We start from the raw sequence: 13,767 nt of genomic DNA on the forward strand, positions 1-13,767 counted from the left end.
GAGCATATAAAAACAAAAATAAAAACAAATTCAAACAGCTCAGTGCATACAAGTGTTTGCAAAGAGTATGATATATAAGTCGTACTATCCTACTTTTTCATGGGCATGAAACTCATTTGGATAATGGCATTTTGAACACTAGGAAAAGTGTTAGCCTCTATTCACGCATAATACTAGCATGAGTGGTTATTATGTGGCCATGTTCAAATTATGTACTTATCCACATAGCAACTTTATGTTCAGGATTCTGGAGTAATTACTGAATGGTATGATAAATATATTACAAAGAAGCTTTCTCAAAAGGACTTCTGACAAATTACAACATCGATATACTGATTATTTAAATCAACTGACTAGCTTCATCAGTTCAGAATCATGATTAGTACAACAGAAAAATCAGCGCTTTCTGAAATATTATGGTCTTTCACAAGGGCACAATGAGACACTTATGCAATATACAAAACACTCTTTTTCAGAATTTGCCATCAGTCTGGTTAATAGGGATCCAAATAAGTTTGTTTGTGTTGTCTAAGACTGGCCACATAATGTAGACCTATTAAGGTGATACCAGTTTATTCATATCTAACACATATTTATCATATCATGTGATTTGATACCAGTCTATTTATATCTAAAACATATTTCTCATATCATGTGCTTTAAAAATAGGACAAAGCTTTCATTACACTCTAATTTATATTTGAAAACAAAATTCCTGCATCGTCTTTCATAGCTGGGAATACAGTTATTATCGAAATAATAATATTATCACATATTTCCTCCTGTATTGGTTTATCTATAGTTAATTATTGGAAATAAAGATTTAGAGGCAAGTTTTGAAAACTTATAGAACATAAATGATAATGTTGGGTACTCAGATATAAGAAGCGATAACACTTTGACTTCGGGAACAAGATCTTCAGGACCCTTCGAGACTAACTTTTTGACACTGGGTTCAAGATCTGTGGGCAGCTAACATTCCTATCTTGTATATATATATATATATATATATATATATATATATATATATATATATATATATATATATATATATATATATAAATAGTATGTAATGGGGTTCAGTCTAAGAGAACAACGTGCGTTTTATGGCATGCAAGCTTAAAACTGAAAGACTTAAGAGTTTAGCAAATACATACATTAATAATATTAATGTACTGGATTTTGTCTTAGGCCCTTCACATATCAATTGATTCTTTTGATCTACTGAATATGCACATTTATTATATGGTCATTTTATTTCCCTGTTAACGTTTCATTGTCAAAATGGTGCAGTAATTTTCCATACTGCACGGCTTTATGTTGCACGATTCGTGTCTGAAAATAGTATCGGGTATTAGTAACTACTTTGTAAACAAACAATGTACTTTCGTGTAGCAGACGCTTTCAGTTTTGATTTATTAGATTACTTAGTGGATGAACTAAACGAGCTAATTCCTCCATTTGAAAGTAGAGATGATAAAGATAACGATGCGGACGAGTTGACTGAGTCATAAATGAAACTTTCAAACAAGCAAACGAATTAATATTATATGCACAATGTCCACAAGAAAAGTGAGAGATACAGTATTGTAAATACCATTTTGATCGTTGAAACAATTGTTAGGAAAGCTTTTCGTAACCTTTAGCAAATAGAACGGTTCGGACTGCGTCCAGTACATTCAAAAGTCTATAACAAAAACTAGAATAGAAAAGCATAGAAAGGCAAACGGCTATCTCATATCGGTCAGAAACATACCATTTTAGAAGTCAGTCAAATTCTAGGGAAAAATACAAGTGAAGATTTTGATAGAAATCTAAGAGCATTAGAGCCAATAAGCCAAAACGACGAGGAAGTCTTATTTCTGCTGGCTAAATGGACTGTCACACAGCAGCTGAGTTTCAATTTTCTCCGTTAAACGGCTTTGCTGCAATGTTAGGTTATCTATAGAAGCCTGGGCATGTACATAGGTGGGATGACAGGGCCCCTCTAACAAATATCGTGCATGTGACAGGGCACAAACACTTCTTCTTTAGCTGGTAATAAGAATGGCAATAAACATACTCACATTTCTTGAATATCCTCAAAATGTACTTACGTACTTAGTTCTGCAATTCAAATTACATGACACGGCTCATGGGCTCCAAAACTTGTAATGCAATTTCGACTACATTTCTAACAGATAATACATCCTCTTTACTGCATTCAAAACGAAATAAATGTGGTATTCCCTAAGATTCTTTTGATAATTTAAATTAAAGAAATTCATATTTTCCTACATTATCATTTCAGTCAATCAGTGACTGAAAAGAAACAAAGATGTATTTGATTCCTCAAAGTCGATCCTTCCACTGCACAATCCAGATGTTTACTGTATGAAATTGACCTATATATTCAATCCATCACACGCAGTGAAGCTAAACTGAGTTGGATCCACAGGACAATAACATCCATTCATTCCAGATCAAGGGGAAACGTTGTTTTATTGCGCATTTACTCCCAATATGGCTCTACATTTCAAGTTTAAGTAGACCAAAACGAGATCATTTGAAACAAATGTTGATCGCGCGACGAAGTCCAAAGGTCACTGGGGGTGTATTGCTAAACTGTGTAATAATGGATCTACAGTTGTGTATTCATTTTGGAATACAGCATTAATTCTTTATTTCTTGTAGTGTATTTTACATTATTAAGAATTAGCTAGGAAAAGGAAACTAGTATATAATAAATGGTTACAGCATTTTTTTATGGGCAAATATTACTTCCTTTGATCAGACTAAAAATCCATTTCAAAGGTCGAGCAGTATTGTTCAGAAAAATCACCTTTAATTTTTCCTATATATATGCAATAATCTATAAATAGCTTAACTCCTTTGATATATATATATATTGATTCTAATGATGTACTAAATTATGTCCATATGGATATATACTGTGTTTATAATTATGTATTGAATTATATCTGTATGGATATATATTGTGATTCTAATCATGTATTGAATTATCTCTATAGGGATATATTCTGTGATTCTAAAAGACGTAGCGAATTATGTCGATGTGGATATATACTGTAGTTCTAATGATGTATAAAATTATTTTCATAAGGATATATACTGTGATTCTAAAGATGTACTGAAATATGCCCATATTGATATATATTGTGATTCTAATGATGTTTTGAAATATGTCCATATGGATATATAATGTGATTCTAATGATGTATTGAAATATGTCCATATGGATATATACTATGATTCTAATAATGTATTGAAATATGTCCATGCATATATATGCTGTGATTCTAATGATGTACTGAATTATCTCCATATGGATATATATACTGTAATACTAATGAAGTACATATTCTGCCAATATGAACATATATTATGTGATTCTAATGTTGTACTGAATTATATCCATATGGATATATACTGTGATATTAATGAAGTACTCATTATATCCGTATGGATATATACTGTGATTCTAATGATGTAATGAAATAGGTATATATGGATATATACTGTGATACTAATGATGTACTCATTATGTCCATATGGATATATACTGTTATTCTATTGATGTATTGTATTATATCCACAGGGATATATTCTGTGATTCTAATGTTGTACTGAATTATCTCCATATGGATATATACTGTGACGCTAATGATATACTCATTATGTCCATACTGTGATTCTAAAGATGTACGGAGCTATGTCAATGTGGATATATAATGTGATACTAATGATGTGCTCATTATGTCAATATGGATATATACTGTGATTCTAATGATATGTCAATATGGATACATACTGTGATAGTAATGATGTTCTCATTATGTCAATATGGATATATACTGTGATTCTAATGATATGTCAATATGCATACATACTGTGATAGTAATGATGTTCTCATTATGTCAATATGGATATGTACTGTAATTCTAATGATGTATTGAATTATATCCATATAGATATATACTGTGATTCTAATTATGTATTGAATTATGTCCATATGGATTTATACTGTGATTTTAATGATGTTTTCCATTAGGTCCACGTGGATATATACTGTGATTCTAATGATGTATTGAATTATGTCCATATGGACACATACTGTTATACTAATGATGTACTAAATTATGTCTATATGGATATATACCGTGATTCTAATGATGTACTCATTATGCCCATATGGATATATACTGTGATTATAATGATGTACTGAATTATGTCCATATGGACATATACTGTTATTCTAATGATGTACTGAATTATGTCCATATGGATATACACTTTTATTCTAATGATATATTGAATTATAAACATATGGCTATATATACTGTGTATTCTAAGGATGTGTTAAATTATTTCCATATGGATATATACTGTGATTATAATGATGTATTGTATTATGTCCTTATGGATTTATATTGTTTCTAATGATGTTTTGCATTATGTCCTTGCACACACATACTGTGATTCTAGTGATGTACTGTATTACATCCAATCGGATCTATACCACGATTCTAATGATGTACTGAATTATGTAATGTAATGTAATATAAAGACCGTTTCCAAACCTATCATGTAAATTAATGCATAGAGAAAGGTATTACGTAAATTTAATTGATAAACGTTGAAATCTAGTTGGGTGTGCTTTGATTAATAAGGAATTGTGAATTGTCTAGCTAATGTAACAGAGATGAACCTCTACAAATGGTTAAGTAATGAATCTGTTGGAATCATGGAGAAATAATCTGAAGTTTCAATAAAACAGGAATGTTCAAAAATGCATGAATGCTTCAAATTAGACGCTGTCATAAATCATGAACAGGAAAGTGAGTACTTGTTTAAGCAGTTTATCAACTGGCATGATTAACATATAGCTTATCAACATATATGATAAATGTATACTTCACAGATATAATAACTATCCAGTTCAGTAACATATATGATAAGTGTATAGTTCATCAACAATATAATTAATGTACAGTTTATCAACAAATATAATTAATGTCTAGTTCATCAACAAATATAATTAATGTCTAGTTCATCATTAGATATGATACATGTATAGGTTTATCAACATATGTAATTCATTTAGGGTTCATTAACAGATATAATAAATATATAGACTGATCATCGGCAGATGTGGTAAATGTATACCTCATCAACAGTATGATACAAAATTAGGTTGCCATTCATATCACAAACATTGACTTTAAGGTGAAAGACTGACAACCTGTAATTATCAACAGGAATTATGCTGCCATTTTCAAAACAAATATGAATCGCCCACTGTTGGCACTTTCAGTCACTGATTAAGTCACTGAAATTCATTATTTTGCAATACAAATCACTAAACCATACGCTGTGAGTAACATTGTACACAGCAAGAAAACTCAGTCTATATTTATGTTCAGACTCAATACAAAGACATATTAGGTCAGTGACATATATTGCAAAGGACAATGACATAACTTATAGTAATGACATAAGCACTTCAAAGATTTTTTAAAATAAAAACTAAATTTTTTTAAATAAAATTGTTCAATTAATATTTATTTATTTCTTCTTTGATAATGACTTAGGAAACCACAGGAATTCCTGGAAAATATTAGTTAAGTTCGGTAAAAAAGCATTCGAAATTTGTGAAGAATAGAATATAAAAGATTATTTTGTATGTTTTTAATCATATGCACTATAAATTGACAGAGAGAACAAACAGAAAATTACTCTGCAACACTCTTGACAAAAAGGTATTATTTGAAAGATAATCTTTCAACAGGAGTCTTCACTTATAAGAGTAACAATTGATAGCCTCCAACATACATATCTACAGTATACATTTATCAATTCAAGCTACAGGTACTATTTCATTACATAGAAATTTTATTCATATAATATATCTAACATATATACATGGTCAAATAATTTAGTCAGCAGGATTGGAACAACATTTATAGGTATTATTTTAGATTACTAAGACATACGTGTTCAGAGGTAACATAAATATTATAGCATTAATACGGTGAATAAGCACTATTACAGATGTCTGATTTCTTCAACAGCAGAGCAATTGTGTTAACAAAGTACATATATTTTAAACACAAATTGAAACGAGATATCTATTTCAATTTGATCAACATATTTGTTTATTATTGCAGCCTAATATAGTTTCAGACAATCACGGTCCTAGGGGATTACGAACATAATTTACAACATTAAAAACAGAATGTAACCTCTAAAATAAGTTATGGTTTATAAAGCCATTATTTTTGTTCTAAACTAAAAACAAATACACCAATTGTACTCTGTTAGCTTCAATCTACAGCACGTGACAATTTTGTTCAACTTACTAGCTCTGCGTTTCTCAGACGCTGACACACTGGTATGTCAAACTGTGCATTACTATTGGTTACTCCTGGCTCCAAAAGAAGTATGCATCGTACAAAATTTGATCTCATTCTTTCCTTATGTTTTATGGTGAGACAAAGCAGATTCATGTTTTGAATATCAATGTCACAATTTTACATAATCTCTGAGTGTATATACCGCTCTGTAAAATCATTATTTCAGTTCTAGCAAGAAAATGAAACAAAATGTGGATTATTTACTCTGATAGCACGTTTACCTAGTACACCATCATGGGATATTCTTTCTTAATTATTGATTGATGCCTGTATTGATGCCACACTGTTATGTGAAACTTATTGTGATGCTTGGTGACACGTCTCCAAAATAGACATTAACTGTACAAGATAAATACCTTTTCCTCGCCATGTTTTATATTGAGGGGAAAACAGATTCATATTAGAATATATAGTTACAGTCTTTAGCTTGTTAAAGTTATTTTCAATAAACATAATATAATTTGGTATGAAGTATAAGCCTGTATCACGAATATGACACACAATTGAATTGGTTGTATTGTCTCTCGTAGAGTCATAAGTTATGGGTAGTTACTGACGGTCTTTGGCAAATAAAACATATGTAGCTGCTCCAGCAACTGCAATATCCCATCAGAACACTGGCATGGCCAGGAAAATGTGATGATTACTGCTTTCATCATGACTACAGCAAATAAATACAGAGTACGAATCATTAATGGCAAAGTAAGTACCAGCACCATAGATACTACGATAAAGAAGAAAAACGTCAAAGATTTTAAACATTACCTCCAAAATTTACATAACTATAATACTTTAATTGTGCTTATATTTAAGATATTTTAGCAAGGAAATGAAGGCCAATTCACATGGTTAAAGAGTGGCATTACACTATGCCAGTGGTATTTCTGTGGTGCAGTGGTATTGCGCAAATTACATTAATGTTTACTATTTTAAATTATCTTTTCCAGATTCATATTTTTGGATATAATAATATAAACGAAACTGAAACATAATTAATGTGTACAATGAAACATAGTTCCTATCTACAATGAAAGAGACTACTGTGTACAAAGAAAGAGGTCTGTGTAAAATCAAACAGTGTTAATGTGTCAAATAAAACAGAGGTATTGTATACAATGAAAGAGACTACAGTGTACAAAGAAAGAGGTCTGTGTTAAATCAAACAGTGTTACTGTGTCGAATGAAACAGGTATTGTATATAATGAAACTGTGCATAACGAAACAGAGTTACTGTGTAGAATCCAATATGCAAAATATTGTCTGTCTACCATCGCTGCTGGATACAATACAGTAAAGTCACCATGTACAAGCATAGTCACTGTGTAAAATAAACAGTTGCCATGTGAAATGAAACAGAGTTACTGTGTACAATGAAACAGAGTTACTGTGTACAATCAAACATGCAAATTAACAGTAAAGAATATAATCATACTAGCATCTTTGTTACGATTAAATCATTCTTCATTTCACAGACTTAAGATATGCATATATCATATTTATTTATAAACTATACTAGATAATATATTTACAACTCACCATAACAAATGAATCGAAATGGTGCTGTAATATTGTGGCAGTTGATGACCACACACTACCATTAGAAGCATATACAATAGAGACCCTGATTCTTCAAAACAACTAATGGGCAGTAAGGTTTTAGTAGAGATGCTGGTAGGAGAGTAGATTTATCCAGGACACTTACCATTTGCACCAAACCTCCTGTAGAATCCATGGTTCCTTTTCATTTGCCACTCGATTCTTTTGTTGTTCCAAGTGTCTCTTCTTGGCCTATTGCGTCTGGTACAGGAAGTTGTCCTACACTCGGGACAAATGACAATACATAAGTATATCAAGTGTTGTACAGTTATTACAAATGGACCTGAAGCTGTATATTATAAGGGAAAATGTGTCTGATACTTGAAATCTTGACACGTGATAATATTCGTACACTAATAAACGTGTCTGATACTTAAAATATTGACAGGTGATAATATACAGTCATACTAAGAGAATGTGACCCTTAAGATATCAACACATGATAATTGTTAAGTATATTTAATTTTCATTGTTTGCTAGTTAGCTTTTAATTTTTTATTTCATTATATGCTATTCTAATATAAAAGTGTATCTTGTACATAACACGCCCAAAATCAAGTTTATTTCTCCTTGACATAATTTTTGTTTTAGTTTATTCTGTAAACAGTTACTTCGTAGCTAAAATAGTATCTATGTCTATGTTTTTTTTTTATCAGGATCATTATTAATAGAAGTAAATATTTTCATTTGTGTCTGAATCAAGCTTTTTGGAATTCCTCTGCAATTTACATGTTTTACCTGATATTATTCAGTTTATATATTAGAATTATGACAATAGACTTTCTACAAAATTTAATATTTTATTTTGTAAACTTCAAGACCTATTTAAAACGTTATTTGCCATTAGGTAATGGTTTTTGTTTAGAAAATGTCAGTTGTGACCTGAGGTCAAGTTGAGGACTATATAATTTGGTCACTGGAAAGATTATTCATCTGTGCTTAATATCTAACAGAATCAATTTGAATTTTTGTTGTGTTCAGTGTTTATTTGGGCTGGAATTTATTTCTTCAAGTTATTTTATTCAGTTATTATTTTGTCTGGTAAAACTGAGTACTCAATTTAAAAAGTATATCCTTGGACACAGACATATAGTGGGTTTTATAATGAATTCAAACCTATTACCGTGTTTCAATAAAATACTGTTGGCACAGCAGCATTATGAGAGAAACATCAACATCTTTAGCGTTGGATATAATTTGGATTTCTGCTAAAGTTTATTCAGAACTTTAATTTATTAGGACTTCTGTCTGTAATTTTTGGATTATTTTGGAATTTAATTTGCAATACCGTTCTTTCTTATATTCACTTTGGATTCTATGGAAGTAAATCATTTGTTAATTTTTAAAGGTTGTCGCTTTGACCTGTTACTTATTTTAAGAGCATAGACATAATATACAAGAATACTAATCAAATTTATTTTTAAGCTTAAAATATGTACATGTGATAATGTATAAATAAGCTAAGTTTCATGATTTATCTTACTAAGATAGAGAATGGAAACGAAAATTATATGGTACTACTTCAAATATTGACATGTGATGTTTAACTTGAAATTAGAACACACCTTCTAAACATGATATATAAGTATACCAAGTTTATTTCCTTAATCGCAAATGGTTTTAAAGTTATTAAGCATAAAACTGTGGTACATATTGATGAAAAAGGATGAACCATACAAAATAACCATCATGATATTCTATTCTGACTGAGATGTTTATGTCAAAATTAATTATGTAAAATAAAAATTTCTTCCATAAGCACATTAAAGTTTTAAGTTTCATTTTTGTGCAAGACAATGCATTAGCTAAGCAAATCTGTTTTTGCACTTCTCCAGTCCACAAAAGAAAATATACTATACAGATAGAAATTGATCATATTTTCGTCACCCTTTTAAAATGAAGATGTACTCTGTTTACTTTGGAGTTCTATCTCAGCAATGACTGCATATAATGGTCGGCCCCATTATACTCATTTAGGTGCCTGTTGCATAAACTGGGCAAAGCATAATACTAAATATGGCTGCCATGACATTCGTTCAGCGTGTCATCTTTAAACGATTTATCTTAATATAGCTAAACGCTATGTATTTTAAAGAGCTCACAAGTGCTGACCTCGGAAAATCAGCCAAAAGGAACGAAACGATAACCGTTAAAATATGAATCAGCTAGAAGTGATATATTTAAAATAATGTCAGTCAGAGGCGTCAACATGTCGACAGAACCTATTAATGAGTATGTATAACAATCACAGCATTATGAAAATGCCCGACATGGTGAACATGTTGAATGTCATATGTGTAGACAATAAATAAATAGCTCCAATCAGGTACATATGTGGCTTCTAATATTTTATCTGCAATTGATTAGATGGTCATTGTGAAAGACAAAATTAGGTCTCTGGACTAATTGTTTCTACTTTGATGAAGAACTGTATGTCTTCACCCCTCGATATTTTCACATTGGTTGCCTTCGTGGCATTATGGCCCTCAAATGAAGCAATTATTTATCTTGTACGCAAGGTAAAATATGTTCCAATTTCACTTACCATACAAAATTATTTGCCTACACTATGCAGAATATATACAACGGTTGAAAACTCGTACAGCATTTGAAAGGTTCTACTGACAAACATAGAAATACATGATTATGAATACATCGATGCACAAACGCTACCTCATAAAATTTCTCAAACGTATCGCAATAAAAAAGATTTGTGCTTTCACTTTCTCATGCTGTTTCTTGATCTTACCTCGCTCAATTTTACGCAGATATTTCATGATGTTTTCATAGGTGTCTAACACCTCTCTTTGAGTTCCAGACACCTTGATAACACCTTTCGTCCTGTTTATTGACACCATAACTTTTCCCTGACCCATTCCATTCATCTCTGTGATCTAAAATATTATTGATTTATCATACCTATGAACAATGAGGTTAAGCTATACTTAAGCGATGATCCAAGAGAATCAGCATTAATAAAGCATGGGTGAAATAATGAATTAAACCAAACTAAATATTTCGGCAACATATTGTACCTTTCCTCCTTTGGTAAATTCTAAAGCTTTTTAATTATTCATGATTCAATGGTATCAACTTGATTTCATTACAGTATATTTATTTGATGCAAGATTGAGTTATTTCTCTGTGATCCAACATGGCCTTGGCGCGGAAGGGTTAAATATAATCTTACATACTTATGATACACAAGCAAGTAAAAGGAATTTGCAATCCTCAAAATTATTTGGTAAATCTGGGATTATGCATTCAACATGTACCGAAAATAGAGGAATATCAGAGTCCATCTCATAACGAAGGACTCGACATTTATTACCAAGGTTGCAGAAAGTACGACAGTTTTGCGTGACTAAGAACGCGGCAGTTATGAGAACACACCTACCTGCTTATCAAATAGTTTTGCAATTATTTCCCGAGGAGAATTAATCTCTTTTTCTGTGAGTTCATTCTTTACAAAGCCCTCAAGGTCTCCAATAGCTGCTTTGAAATTCACCTCTGAATCTGTGGTTATACTAAACACCAATGACCCATCTACTTGAAGTTCACTCACTGCAAACACAGAGATAGATTTTTTCCATGACAAAATATGTGCATCATATGTCCTTGAGACAATGCAGCTAGAAGTATCATATATAGTCATACCAAATCCTAACTGATGAGAGCCATTCAAATGCAAATGCACCAGGCACATCAAACTTTGACTTGTAAATTGGAGCAGACTGACTTTTCTGAAATATATACTAAACTATATCGATATAGCAAGTTTCTTTTTAAATTAGTCTTATTGTTATTTACCATGTTGTAAGAGAAATGTGATATTTTAATTGTAGAGTATAAAAAAAAATTCTTCACTTTAATACTCCATTGCAGCACTGGAAAAATAAGGAACAGTCAGAAATATGAATATTGACAGTGAAATAAGATGCTCAATTGGGCACGTGGTCACTCAACTTATGAACATTTGCATCATAACCAAATGCATGAGAAATTGAACAAGATATGTATTTTGGAAGAATTCGGGAGAAATTTCATTCAACGCTGGTGACTGCACCAGCATAATTTGTTCATAAATGAAAGATCTTTATTCTAGTATATCGTTTGTTACAGTTGGTGATATTCTTGTTTGGTTATTTCCTTTAGATAACGTTCTCTTTGTGTGTTTCATTTTAGTAATGCAGCCATATTTGATAGCAGATGGGCATCATGTGCAAATATTTGAAATGCCTTAGATGCAGGGTGAATACTGTTCAGTTTGGTAGCATTCTCTTGGACTATTCTTTTGATAAGTTGTCAAAAGATGTTTTCTGTATTTTAGTAACAGAAGGCATAATTGACAGTGGATAAGCGTCACGTATATAGTTTGGAAATCTCCACATGCCGATGTGCTTTCTTTCACATTTAGTAAGATTCTTTTAAGGGTATGCTGCGAAGACGTCATAAATTTTATTTTATCTGTCATAATGACAGCCATATTTTGTGGCAGATCAGCACCTTTTACATACATTTGGCTATGTTAAGCAACTATTTTGAAGACGTTTACATATTCGTTTTTTACTTTTATCAATGGCATCAATATTTGATGACTGAGCAGTGTAATTTGTGTACATTTTTAACAACCTTTTATACCAGACGCCGTGTGTTAAATATCCTAAACTTCAGTCTATTTTATCTCCAGAAAATGTCAAAAAAGGTTTTCATCAAAGTAGACTATTAACATTAGCGGCCATATTTTTTTAGCAAGATCAGTATACTTTGTTGGTGCTAGAGAGCCCTTTATGACCTGACGCATTCTTTCAAAGTTTGTAACATTCATAGAGTAGTTTCTGAAAATAGGTCATTTGAAGCATTTGTATTGTTAATAAGGGTGGCTCTTTCTGCTGGCACATTGGAATTCGTTAAGAAAAACAAATAGTTAACTGTGCCGCTAAAATTACTGTAAGGTCGATAAATTCATGTTTACAGCGTTTTCTTGTAAAACCAAAAGATCAAATGTGTTTCTGTTTATAGTAATTGTGCATCACTTGTATACAATTATAAAGACTTCATGATGCCACACCACTGACTGTACATGTGGGATACAAGGTAAGACCATAAGTGCAAGGGGCCCAGAGTGTCCAAGTGATCACATGAACACACAGTTTCAGATAATTGGCATCTCACCTCTGTCTGCGTGGGTTTGAGTCTCAGGCTCGGCTAATGTTGGTACATGAGAAAACCTTTCAGCAGTTTTTCGTGCTTCAGTGGTCCTTCCCGGGGTTGGCCCGAGTTCTTCTTCCACCATTTATACCGCCATGTATAATCTAATTTATGTGCTGAAAATGTCAATAATAACAAAATTTATTTCACTTTTCTCCATATCGATCTGTAAAGATCATACAGGTTTTGTTTGTCTAGTGACCTTGTACTCATCACTAGAATATTAACATGCCAGCATGGATTAATCTAAACAGATGTTACATCTCTAAACCAAAGCTCTTTAAACATGCATTAACGATTGTGTTTCAACAGCTAAACGTACAGTCTAATTACAAGCAGTAGTAGAAAGAACTAAATGAACCATAAACATGTAATTATAGCAAAATAGAATTTGCATTTTGAAAGAGTCTGTCAGGAGACTGAGAGTGATGAATGGAGCAGAGTGCAATATATCCTGGTAGAGACTGAGCTGAAAAAAATTAAGTACACACATTATGTATTTTACATCTGAATATATTGCCTAGATCATCAAAACTATAGAATTAAA

At 31.6% G+C, this 13,767-nt stretch overlaps 1 protein-coding gene across 1 annotated transcript in view; it reads right to left on the reverse strand.

The window, feature by feature from the left end:
• Positions 1 to 10,234: 10,234 nt before the first annotated feature.
• LOC149770838 (uncharacterized) overlaps positions 10,235 to 13,767 on the reverse strand; it is an 87,816-nt gene continuing 84,283 nt past the window's right edge. The window contains exons 12-14 of the mRNA XM_089949056.1: positions 11,407 to 11,573; positions 10,759 to 10,903; positions 10,235 to 10,362 (exon numbers count right to left, since the gene is read on the reverse strand). Of these exons, the coding sequence (XP_089805182.1) occupies positions 10,235 to 10,362; positions 10,759 to 10,903; positions 11,407 to 11,573 (440 nt within the window). The remainder of the gene's footprint in view (positions 10,363 to 10,758; positions 10,904 to 11,406; positions 11,574 to 13,767) is intronic.

Source organism: Sinohyriopsis cumingii, unplaced genomic scaffold (genome assembly GCF_028554795.1).
Source record: "Sinohyriopsis cumingii isolate HCF-2022 unplaced genomic scaffold, ASM2855479v2 utg002262l, whole genome shotgun sequence".
Lineage (NCBI taxonomy): Eukaryota > Metazoa > Mollusca > Bivalvia > Unionida > Unionidae > Sinohyriopsis > Sinohyriopsis cumingii.